At 42.6% G+C, this 13,043-nt stretch overlaps 1 protein-coding gene across 1 annotated transcript in view; it reads left to right on the plus strand.

The window, feature by feature from the left end:
- MBD6 (methyl-CpG binding domain protein 6) overlaps positions 1 to 13,043 on the plus strand; it is a 254,785-nt gene that overhangs the window by 153,410 nt on the left and 88,332 nt on the right. Inside the window, exons 7-8 of the mRNA XM_069230809.1 lie at positions 5,855 to 6,567; positions 6,769 to 6,958. Coding sequence (XP_069086910.1) covers positions 5,855 to 6,567; positions 6,769 to 6,958 — 903 coding nt within the window. The remainder of the gene's footprint in view (positions 1 to 5,854; positions 6,568 to 6,768; positions 6,959 to 13,043) is intronic.

Genomic DNA, 13,043 nt, shown 5'->3' on the forward strand with positions numbered 1-13,043 from the left:
TCAATCCCAAATAGAGAAAAAGTATAACAACTTGAAATAAGACTATGTTAATTAGAGTCAACATAAGAGCAGACTTATTCATATCTCGACAGCCTGGACGTGAGGGAATAACCCCACATCCACAGGCCCCCAGACAGGGAAAATAAGAGAGTGGAGGTGGCTGGCTAGAAGATGGAGAGTGGTGCAGCGACTCAGTGACGGATTACGAACTCGAGTGCTCTTCTCAATTGAAATGGCCTTTAACAGTGAGAGGAAATTGAATGCCTGATTCAGCACCTCCCAGAACTACATCAGAAGAGGGCAAATTTCAGTTCTACAGGAAGGCAGGATGATTGCAAACACTTGACTCAATCGTCATTGCAAGTAGGCAGATGTGCAGAGGTACAACATAAAGGATTCAAGATAGAGATGATGAAGGCCTTCTTTGCTCACATAGACGGGAGAACTGTCCTAGTGCAGATGGACAACATGACCATTATGTTCTACCTCAACAGAGGGGAGCAGGGGGGTGAGCACTGCCACATGGACTCTCAAAACTGGCACAGGAAATCTGGTGATGGGCCATGCATAGGCACATAGATCTGGGGGGAGGGGATGATACAACTACCTTGATTATAGCGCATAGAGGCAGACACACTAAGCAGACAAGGAAATGGCTCATATGAATATGAGTTAAAAATCAGGTTCTACAAAGAGTGTTTCAAACACTAGACCTATTCACAACACCAAAAAACAAAATGCCAAGATTTTGCATCCAGGTATCCTCACCATTGGCCAACGGGGAATGCCCTGTCTATAGACTGGTCAAGGACATTTGCGTTTGCTTTTCCCTCAATCCCACTTGTGATAAACAAGTGTAAGCAGTCATGAATTACTCTAATCCTCATTTTGACACAATGGCCACTACAGACGTCGTTCCCGAACCTCATAGAGATGTCCCACTACGAAATAGTAAAGTTACCAAACCCTCAAGTCCTCCTCCAAATGCAAAATGGACAAATATGACAACCAGAAAAGACAAGCCTCAGGCTGGTAGTGTGGCTCCTGGGAATTTAGAATTTGAACAATTAGGGCTCCCCAAGATAAGCATGGAGATGTTTAGAGAGACCAGGAGACCTGCAGTGAGAAAATACACTTTTAAGTAGAAGACATTTGCTCGGTTGTGCAACAGAGGAGGGCTGCTTTAAACTAGAACATAAGAAAGAATGGCTATTGGACACCTAACATACCTCTTAGAGAACAAGCTGACCTATGCATCCTTTGAGGTCCATTGGCATCCATTGTTGTATTTGCTAGAGGACAAATGAGTAATCAAGGGATTCCTAGCGGAAAAAAAAAAAAATATCCTCAGTATGGTGCTCAGTTAACTGACGCAGGAACCTTTCAAACAACTGAATAGTACAGAGCTCAAGTATTTGACACTAAAGTACATATTTTAGTTCCAATCACTTCACTACACAGTCACTGAGCTACAGGCCCTGACTATAGAGGATCCCTACCTGCAGATACACAAAGACAGGGTGATCATGAGAACCAACCCGCACGTCCTTCCGAAGGTCATCCTACACTTTCATGCTACCCTGTCTATTCAATTACCAGGGACCTTCAAGCATCTACAGACATAAGCTGAAAGGGACTTACACACACTGGACTAGGAAGCGCAGTGATGTACTACTTACAAGAGACAAAACCAATCAGTAAGGCAGTGCAGTTTTTTTAATCAATCACACAAGCTAACAGTGGTTTGCCCATGCCTAATGGCACAATGGATGGTGCTAGCAATACAGGTATCTTCCAAAGGAGCGGGAGTAGCATTGGAGGAGACGCCATGGGGCAATTCCACAAGGAAAAATGGGGCAATCCTTGCCTTCCTAGCAAACGTCTCAATGCAGGACCTATGTTAGGCTGCAACATGGTCCTCTAAACACGTGTTTACAAAATAATGTTGTGTAGATATCCGAGTCACAGGAGAGGCACAACTGGGACAGAAGTTCCAAAAAAAAAAGCCTCCTGTTTAATGACACACACGAGAGAGGAGAATACCGCTATACAATCATTGCACAGCATGTGAATCCAGAAAACATACACACCGTAAAACGAAATGGTTACTTACCTTAGGAGTAATTTTTCAGCATGAAGAGTTTTCTGGAATCTCATCCGACCTGCCCACCTCCTCAGAAATGAGATGGGTCAAACAGGCAAAGCCAGCAACACACCAGAAGGAAAGGGGAAGTTCAAGCTTTAAGAGGATGCAAGGGGGGAAAAAGAATCTGAAGATGGCGAGCACGTGCAGGAACTTCCAGGACACAGATGTGATGTCACAGAGGGCTGTCACAACACCAAATAATGGTCGGGACACCCACAGTAAAAAAGAAAAGGAGAGAAAGAGACAGAGACACAATCCAGACCCAAACACTAAATGGCAGAATAATGCACAGTGTGTAAAACTACTCCTTCAGGTAAGTAACCATTTTGTTACTTCACATCGTCTTAGATTTAAGCGGAACAGTCGAGTACCACACATGTATTAATTAGTCGCTCAGGTGTTGTGCATAAACAATACATTTGACACAAATTACTGTTTATAGACAAGAGCATGCAGCACTAACAGGAAGGTACTGAAGACTGCCTTTAGTGCATTGGTTTATAAAATCCAGGAATTTGTGTTATTGAGGCTTCAGTACCTATTTATGTCTTAGCATAACCAAATGTTACAAGAAGTGAACCTACATATAAACTAGTGTAGAATCAGTGAGTCACAAGAGCGAGAGGGGTTTAAGGGATTGCGATTTGCTAGGAAGTTGAGCACGAAGAGAAGATTTTAGTCAGGAAAGGCAGAAGCGAGGGTGTCACATGAATGTGCAAGGAGACGGGGTCTCAGACTCATAGCTTTTTCGGCCATAATTGTTTTTAGAATATCTGGCTAGAAATCAAGATCTTTAGTTTTTATGTCTTTTGGGAAAATTTTGCAACTTGAAGATCATCCAGCATATTCAAAATTTCATACCAGCTTCCAGTGGTTGATGTTGCATAATTTGCAGCATATTTTATATTGCAGCAAAGGTATGATGGCTTAATTCAGGTCTTCAAACGATTGAGCAACTGCATTTTTGAGGTGACGATGTGCAGAGCTGAGTACGCAAAAAAGAATGGTGTTGCCTCTATTTTGCAATAGCTCGAGCACATGCACAGCAGTGCAGAAATCATTTTGGTTTATATACTTGCAAGTTTTCTATATCAGCAATTTTGTCGTTGTGTGGCAAATTCAGAGCACCACATTAAACTTTGTGTATATGCATACAGCTACATTTCTGATGATATAGACGTTTGCGTGTAATAGTTGGAGGTAAGATATGGTTTCTGTATAGCCCACAATGACTTCAGTGATACAGCCCCTTTTGCCAAAAGAAGCTGTATAGATTTTATAGATTGCTCAGGAAGAAATATGGTGATGTGACAAAATTTGTGTTGTAACTGTTTTGAGAGTTGAACTTGTGCATTGTGGATCATAAGCAGTCTAGCTACCCCCCCCCCCCCCTTTACCTGAATGCTCATGTCAAATTTTAATTTTCAGTCATTTATATGTTAGAAAAGTATATTTTAGGTGTTTCCATTGTGTTTCAATAATAGAACAACAAAATTTAAGACATCTGTGCCTGTATTCCTAGGACTCTCCCATGTGTCGTGATTATTTAAAGTTCTTATGACAGATGGTATGTCCCAACGTCAACTTAAAGTTTCTTGATGGCGCGTAGAATGCTTTTAGCCTCTTCAAGTAGCTTCTGTCACCGAAACCCTGAGATGCTAAAAGTGGAGATGATGGGATCTTGATGCTACAAGTTCAGGGCTTAGTCGTCTGATTTTTTTTTTAATTGATGAGATTTTTTTTTCAGGGAGCCCAATTTGGACCATATTTAGAGGCTTGTTTGTCAGAGTTTGGTGTGTTGTTTTATAGTACAAGAGATAGGTTTAGCATGAGGTGCAAGAGTAGTGGAATGAGCAGAACTTACAGGAGCACTCTGAGTGGCCAAGGTCTGCTAGAGAAGTGGTGTTTCTTCAGGGTAGAGTATGAAGAAATGCATTCTTTCTTGAGTAGAGTTTTAAGAAGACTGAGGACGTCTACGTTCAGTCTCTATGAGACAGCTTCAGACTGTTGGTATCATTACTTACTAAAACTCCCAGGTAAAGATGAGCACAGTTCATGTGTTAGTAAACTGCATGCCCTCAATCTAAGGCTGCCAGTTCATCCATCCAGCGCTCAAGAGCATGAACAACATTAACCTTACTAGAACATACTGCAGAAAACTGGATACAAATAAGAAAAGGTAAATACTTATAACCCTCGTTATATTGTTGAAATAGTAGTCGTTAGATAGTCTCCACCTATGTGCATGATACCCTGTAATTGTTGTAAAAACCGAGAAAGATTCAGAGGGATAAAGAAAAGGTACTTGTATGTGAGAGAGTACAAGAGTGTGTAGAGTTCCTCTACACGTTCATGTTTTTTTTTCCAAAACGTTGCTTACCTTACAACAGTTGTGCATCTTAAAAAACAAAACAAATCAGAGAAGCCATGTGGCAGAACGAATATTTACTTACCATTACTGTTGGCTTTCTGCTAGGCCAACATATTTTCCTCCTTTTCTCATATTTTTTTTCTTTAAATAGGTTTAAGGAAAAGGTTTCTTTTGTTTAAAGTGACTCTCTAGTATTAAATTGGCTTTTTAAAGAAAATAAATTAAACTAAATATAATATGGGAAATATATCATACATGAAGTCGTCAAAAGCTTAGTTTATTTTTTATTCGTCTTTTCAGAATTTAAGGTTTTTTGGTATATAATTTTATTAAAAGTGCCCTGGATCCCCCACGTGGGCTTGGCAGTTCATTGCTAATGAGTATGGTGAAACATCCCTGAAGGAGAATAGGAGAAATCTTTTTTGAAGAAATATTCAGTTGTAAACTTGACAAAGATCTTTATCTATCTGCTTTGCAAAAGGGCACAGGCATAATTATGATTTAGCACATGCCTTCATATAATCCTCGAACTCTCTCATTGGTAGTTTATTGTTCCAATTTAAAAGTTTTGCTAAAACGGAGCCAGTCCATGGTTTATGTAAAAGTGGAACCAATCATGTCCATTAAAGTATTTATTAGTTGAAGTTGAGTAGGTTTTTGACTTAAGCGAAACAGACCCTTCCTATGCTTGATTTGTCTCCAGCAATCTTCAGCAGAAGAAAGCCTCTTACTTTGACTAGAACCATGGACTCTCAGGTGCATTTTTAACAGACACAATTGTTAGAAACGTAGCTTCGTTCTATAGTTCACTAAATCATGTGGCGCTGCATCCAACGGCATGCACCTTGCAGCAGAATCCTCCCCTTTTAGCCACAGAATAAGGTGAATCACAGATAGCCCACAAACTAAAACTAAGCTGTTGCCAAGTGAAGTTTGTTCCCGACCCTGCTTTGTAAACATGTAAAATACAAAGGAGTTGCATTAGAAAGTTCAGCTTAAGTAGAAATAACACCTGGCAGGCTTTAGACAGTTGCAAAAGGGAGGTAGAACCCTCTACTGTGCACTAGGACCAGGCCTATGAGCTCATAAAGTATTTTACCAGTGGGTAGGAGGAGTAAAATATGTCTTCCTTTTTTTTTTTTTTTTTTTTTAAAGCAAATGCCTTCAAAATAAATTTGTTCAATTGTGAATCTTCACTGAGTACATCGTGACATCATCCAACATCATTAAACATCTCTCATAAGTGGTTTGGTGCATAATAATGTCTGAAAGGATTTGGTCATATAAGACCAATCTTTTGTCATGATTTAATGTCATATGTTGCTTTTGAATTTCAGGTGCCTCGACTCATGTGGCGGCTGGCATGAAAACCGCTTCAATTTCCAGTCCTGGAGTGAGTGCTGCTTCAGAGAATACTGGGGGACTTCCATGCCAGTTGCCCCCAGGGGAGGTCTTTCCATTCCTAAACCAGGATGAGGTCCTGCCCTCTGCCAATACCTCCAGCTTTCCTAACTTGCTCACACAAAGTTTCCTGGCCTCGCTTCCTCTTTCACTGGCCCTCTCCCAGAGGCAGCATCTTTTAAACCAGAGCCTGCTGAACCTCCTCTCTACATCTCTCGTTGGACAGAACGATGTTGCTTTGGGCCTCCAAAGTAACGCCACCAGCCCGGCCCCACAGGCGAACCTTGGTGAACTGGAGGCCCAGGCACTGCAGAGCTTGCTGATGGCATCGTTGCTTCACAATCCTTCCCAGCCTTCGTTGGTGCCACCCTTGGATTTTCTTCAGCAGCAGAGCCAACTTCTTTCTGCCTTGATGTCCATGCCCCCCTTGCAAGATCCGCTGACAAGTTCTCCACCGGATGGCGTGGACCGAGGAGAGGCACCGATGACTGGCACTGTGGATGATGCTTTTCCTGGCTTTCCAGCAGCTGATGTTTTGCATTCTCTTCTTTTCCCCGCGCTCTCTCTTCCTCCAGCGGTTCTGGCTTTGAACTCTGCTCTTCTTGCAGCCAGCCTAGGATCCTCCGATTCTGGCATCTGTCAAACTCAAGTGAGATGCAGAGCTTTTACTTATTTGTTTATTTATTATTGCACTCTTTATAGACTTTTGTGCCAATGTTACTACAAGAAGCACTGCTATTGTTGACATTCTGCTTTCTTAGAATATTTGCCTTTTCGCACTAAGACACTGTGAGTGACATATGAAAAGTTTCTGTAACACTTAACTCTGTCCACCTTGTTTCCATTTAAGGTCTCCTCCTTAGGATCTACCTCCACCACCAATACTCCAACCTCTAGCACTGCCTCTTCCACCGAAGGGAAGGCTGCAAGCTGCCCTGCAGAAACGTCTGCTCCCTTCCCACAAAATGCAGCAGCCCCTGGGAGGTTCAACCCATTGATACCACCTCTGATTAATCCTTTGTTAAGTGCCAGCTTGCTAGGTGAGTCTTGTTTGTTTACACCAAGGAATCTGCACAGGGGGTTTACTTTGCCTTGTAGTGTATTATACACAGATTCTGATTTTCTTGGTTCCTTACACCTTCATTGGGAATCCAGTTTGTAAGGTTAATCATTCCTATATTCACACTCACACTGTGAATTAATGGATTCATTTGCCATCCAGTGGTTGCATCAGGAATTCTCCTTACTGTAGGATTTTTCTGTTTTTTAATTTCAGGTGTCTTCAAGCACCATGTGGTGGTATGTATCTCCCCTTGTGATATCAGGTATATGTCCCTATGCATGGTCGCAATCTTCAGATTTTTTTTTTTGCTGTTGGGTGCGAAGGTAAGACTGAGGAGCTCCATGAGAAATGGAATGTCAGATCAATGGATCATCATGGGAAACCTTTAGAAGACAGAGAAAGTGTTTCAGAAGATCAAAGGATACTCAAATACCCAAGAAAAACTCTGGCATGGCCATACTTGGCCCCCCAAAAAAATCACCACTGGAGAGAAAACCATGTTGGCGAATGTGCAACAAGGTTCCCAGAATGGCCTGGGGAGATGGAGAATGCTTCCTTAGATTTTCTCCCAAGTGCTATCACAAATTTGCACAAAAGGATTCCCATAAAGTCTGCAATCTGTACCTACTGAACAACCAAATTGCTAAAGACTGTGACCCCTGCATCAAACTGTGAAGGTCATGGATAAACAGAGGTGGGCACATTATGCAATGATGCAGTCGCCACAGAAGCAGAAGTAGACATCGCCTAAGGGCATCTGCCTGTTTAGCAAGGAGGAGGACAACACAGAGGAAATTGAGTTGAGGCAGAGAAAGGGCTTTGATGCACAAGAAAGGATTGGTAAACTTGAGAGACTGGAAGCAGCGATAAAGGCATTGGAAGAAATCCACTCCAAGAGACACAGCAGGGAGCAGGACATGCACTTGCAGTGGTGCTGAGCCAACAATGCTGGACTCGAGGATCCCAAAGGCCCTCTCGACGGGGAAGCATTAGATGGTAGATGAGTGGCAGAAGCAAAAGTGCCCCATTATGTCCATGCGCTCTTCCAAGATCCTACACTGCAGGAGGTATACCCTCTTAGTGTATGTCGATGACAAATGTTTACTGGAATAGGTTGAGTTTAAAGCAGCCAAAAAATAAACAACCTCTGGTGCTGAAGGGGAAGTCAACCCCAAACAATGGATGCTGGAAGTCAATTGAAAGAAATGTCAACTAGAAGATGAAATAACAGATCGTTAGCAAAAGAAAAACCATTGACAACTCGTTGAAGGGGTTTCAAGTTCAGACAGGACTAGCAGAGCCTAAACCTGACGCAGAAGAGCACACAGAGCTTTAACCACCAACTACACCTGAACGGCATGACAAGAAACAGGAAGAATTCTTCTGTGAAGATGAGGGCACTAGCGAGGACCTCGCTTTGGTAGACTAGGGTGCACAAGAACAGGTTTGGCAAGACCTCCCTGCCGAATCTCTAGAGAAGGGAGTGGAATCATGTCCTTTGAGACCTTTGTTGCCAGATGACCTAACAGTGCATAACTCCCTCAGAAAGTGGGGAGCGGACATCTACGGTGTGTAACTCGAAGAGAAAGAGCAGCCCTGATCCCTTCTCCAAACCTTCATGCCATCGTAGAAGAAGAATTTGGGCCTTCCCGTGCTCCCAAGCATTCTCAACCAGTGGAAGGATGCTTTTCAAGAGACTGCGTCCTCGAAGTTAGTGACTTCTTGCGTTGAAAAAGAAATCTTAATACTCCATTCAGGAACCCGTGTTAAACAGGTTCAACACAAATGATCATTCCAACCAGGAGGAGAGACAGAAGCCCTATGTCATCGGGGGCCCACAGGACAAGGAGAGCCGGATGGCGCAAATGGTGGGCAGAAAAATGGAAAGGTCAACAGCCATTCACTGGGGAATTGGGAACTCCAGCCCGCTCCCAACTGCCACAGCCACCATACCATGCCTCAAATTGGCCCTGGACTCTGCAGACATGGTGGTAAGGCAAATATGCCTGGGCACAACATTAAGGAGGCATGCTTTGCTCTGAGTAGCGAGCTTCAAGCCAGAAGTGCAGGCCTCAATCATAAATTTCTCTTCACAAGAGAACACCTGTTCTGCCCTGCAGTCGGTGAAGAGCTGCTGCAACAGATTAAAAAGGTTTATGAAACAGCAAAGTCAATAGGGACTTTCTCTTTTTCGCTTGCCTTATACCCCCAACAATTGAACACTATTGGGAGCAAGAATTAGGGGTATTTATCCACTAATGGGAAACAATTACCCAGCCAGGTGGATACATATTGCAGCAAGTTGCTAAAAATATCACCAACTGCGCCACCAAGAGCATAGAATCACTCCAAGAAGTTCAAGAACTTCTTTTAAAGCAAGCCATAAAAAGGTCCCCAAAAGAGAGCTAAACCGGGTGTCGACTCAGGGTACTTCCTGGTACCATGCAGGATCCGTTCTTACAACCAGTACTACACCTCAGACTGCTAAATGGATACATATGATGCAGAAGTTCAAACTGACCACACTGCTAGAGATCATACAGCTGAACAATGAAGACTACATGGCCACCATAGACCTCAAGGACACCTACCTGCACATTCCGATGAACCACAGGCAGACATAATACCTCAGACAAGGTACATTATCATTTCAAGCTATTACCTTTTGTGATAAAGTCCTCTCTTCATGAAGTATTTGCTGTAGTAGCTGTTCACTTTCAAAGAATGGGAATACATGTTCACTCCTATTTGAACTGGTTGGTAAAGGTAAAGTAAAGGTTAACTTGCAAACACCATGCCAGAAAGAAATTCAGACAGTAGTGTTAACACTTCACGAGCTAGGATTCACAATAACTTTAGAAACCTCATTCCCAGTTTCAGAGCAAGAAAAATTCATGTGGGCACAACATAAAACTCTAAAGAAGCAAAATCATTCCCAGTTCGAAAGAGATCCCTGTTATTGATAGAGCAAACTCACCTCTACTAGATGGGGCAGTCTCTGACAATATGAGCTGTAATGAGACCGATGGGCATGATGGCTTCCTTGTATACATCAGGTTACGCATGCCCCTGTAATCTAAGAATGGATAGAGAGCAAATGGTTACAGGCCACTGTGAGCTGGGAGACTCTAGTGGTTGTTACACAGGGAACACTAAAGGCGATGCAGTGATGGAACATGTAAAACATGACCATAGACAGTCCCTTCATGTTCACAACTCCCTCAGTGACCATTACCATGGATCTATCCCACACTGGGTGGTGAGCACACATGGGAAGCCTGCACTTCAGGGGTCTGTGGAGTCTGTAAAGCACATAAATGTATTAGAACTCAAGAATATGTCCCTGACAACAATACAGCTCCAGAAAGACAACTTAACTCCAATATTCTGTCTTAGGAAGGGGGGAGGAGCAAAAACATATACGCTGTCTAGAGAGGCCCAAGGCATTTGGAAATGTGCCATACAGAGACACATAACACTAGTGACAGTACATCGACCAGCAGTACAAAAGTTAGAGGCAGGCAGGCTAAGCAGGCAAAAAAGTGCCCTCACAAATGGGAGCTGAAAAAGCAAGTACTGTAAGAGATATTTTGCAAATGGGGGGTACACAAGGCATGGACCTGTTCGCAGCAACAGAAAACACAAAATGCCAAGACTTTGTGTCCAGGTACCAACACCACATGTGACTGGAATACCCTATTGATATTTACATACACTTTTGCCCTACACCTCTAAGCCCATTGCTGATAAATAAGTTCAAGCAATCACCTAGGAGGTACTATAATGGGCAAGACAGAAGTGGTTCTCAGACCTAGTGGAGATCTTAAAGGGAGCAAGTCAAGTCTGCCGCCTGTAGCCAACTAGCATAACCTGGGGGCTGCTCCAGTAGACTTAGAATTTGGACACCTGGGTCTACCACAGAGAAGAGCGGAGGTCCTAAGAGAAGCTACAAGGCTAAGCACACAAATATGCTATGAAGCAGTGTGGAACAGATATGTCTGGTTCAATAGGCAAGGGATTGTAAACAGTAGAACACAGGACAGTACGGTCATTTGGAACCTTACCTACCTCCTAAATGAGAACCTCAAATATATGTTACTGAAGGTCCAACTGGCAGCCATAGTGGCATACACTAGGGGACATATAGGGAGACATTTCTTCACTGGACCTGTCATTGGGTGATTGATACCTAGAGAAGGTAAAAAGGATACAGCCATCGTAGGCAGCACCCACGCCCCCTGGAATCTAATCATGGTGCTTACTCGCTTTATGAAGGAAAGGAACCTTTTGAGCCAATGCTTAGAACAGAAGTCAAATACTAACGCTAAAGACAGACTTCTTGGCAGCTGTCATATTACTACACAGGGTTTGAGAGCTACAAGTGCTGAAAACACAGGAGCCCTACTTAAATAAGCAAGGATTGAATAGTTATGAGATTAAACCCACAGTTGCTCCCCACTCCCAGGTCATTACACGTTTCTAAGTTAATCAAGCTATTCAGCTGCCAGGTTTCTTCCAATACCGAAGACGTGGAGAAAAAGCATTGCACAAGATAGAGGGGCAGTCATATACTTAATACAGGAAACTAAATGGATCAAAAAAGTGACCCAATTTTTAAGAGCAGAGGGCCCACTCCACAAAGAAAAAGGGAGCAGCATTTGCATTTTTAGCAAATGTCTCCATTAACAACATATGTATTGCATTAATTCATTAATACCTTCACAAAAACACTTGTGTGTGAACATTCAAGTCACTAGAGGAGTACATGTTGGACGAAAGGTATTAAAACACTTGTTTGGTAGCACAAACTCATTTCAGCCCTATCTCCCATGGTAGATGGATACTGCTACAAAATCACTGCACAGCATGTGAATACCGGAAAGATTCACGCTACAAAAACAAAATGCTTATTTACCTCTAGGAGTAGTTTTGAAGCTTGAAGAATGTTATGGATTCACATCTGCACCCCCTGTAATTAGGTGATTTTAAGATAAGAGATTGGAGTGACTTGAAAGGAAGACAGAGGAAAAAATAAGTTAAAATCTGAAGACGCGAACCAGACATAGTGGCTTCTTGGGTGTACAGCTGACATCACAAGAGGAAGGACATAACACCAAATGGTTCTCAATGGCTACCAAGAGACAATAAAGACTACAGAAGGGAGAATACCGAGCCCACCTAAAAGATAGCACAGCATGTGAATCCAGAACACTATTGAAACTCCAAAACTACTCCTACGGTTAAGTAACCATTTCATTCTTATCTTGCATCAGAGTTATGGACTCCAATTGTGAAACTGCAGCTTATTTACAAGTGCTGAACAATAATTTCAAAGGATATTAATATATTACTTCTTTAGCTACAGATTTTTTGGACTGTGCCTAGTTTAGCTCATATTCTTCCACAGCTCTATCTGCAAGCAGCTGTCTCTTAACTTTCTACAAACACAAGACGTTTTCCTCCAAGACTACCTTGATTGTGTTTCAGGAAATATGAATTCTTACTAACCTACTTCCCCTGTTTCTCCATGGCTGGATCTTCATCAAGAAAAATGTGGTAGCTGAAACAAACCAACACTTTCGGTTTGTGGAAGTAGGTGCTGATCTTCATAACCCTTTGCATCGCTGGCCTTCGAGCAGATCATGAGATCAACCAAGTTTGTACCCCAAAAGTCACATAAGATCTTGGGGAGTTTTTGAGCTAAGTTGTTTAGATGTCTACCATATGACTAAATGCTACATCACAGTCACCAGTATGCACTGTTACCCACTGCACCAACATCTGCCAGTCCATTAGCATCAAAGATGGGTCTTCTTGCTTTCAAAGATGTCTTACAAGTTTGACAGAAGTGACTAACATGTAGAACTGAAGCCGCTTTGTGGGTTAATCCGAGTATCTCCTGCAGGCAACCCTTGTGGAAGAGTGGCTGGTGTAGCCCTATTCATGGGCCATTCAGCAAGATGAGCATCCCAAGGTTTATTAACAGTTGTTGCTGCTTTTTGGCTTGGTAATCTCTTGAAGTCAGCATATATCTTTTTAGGGTAGCAAGGCTTAATTTGTCC

Source organism: Pleurodeles waltl, chromosome 4_2 (genome assembly GCF_031143425.1).
Source record: "Pleurodeles waltl isolate 20211129_DDA chromosome 4_2, aPleWal1.hap1.20221129, whole genome shotgun sequence".
Lineage (NCBI taxonomy): Eukaryota > Metazoa > Chordata > Amphibia > Caudata > Salamandridae > Pleurodeles > Pleurodeles waltl.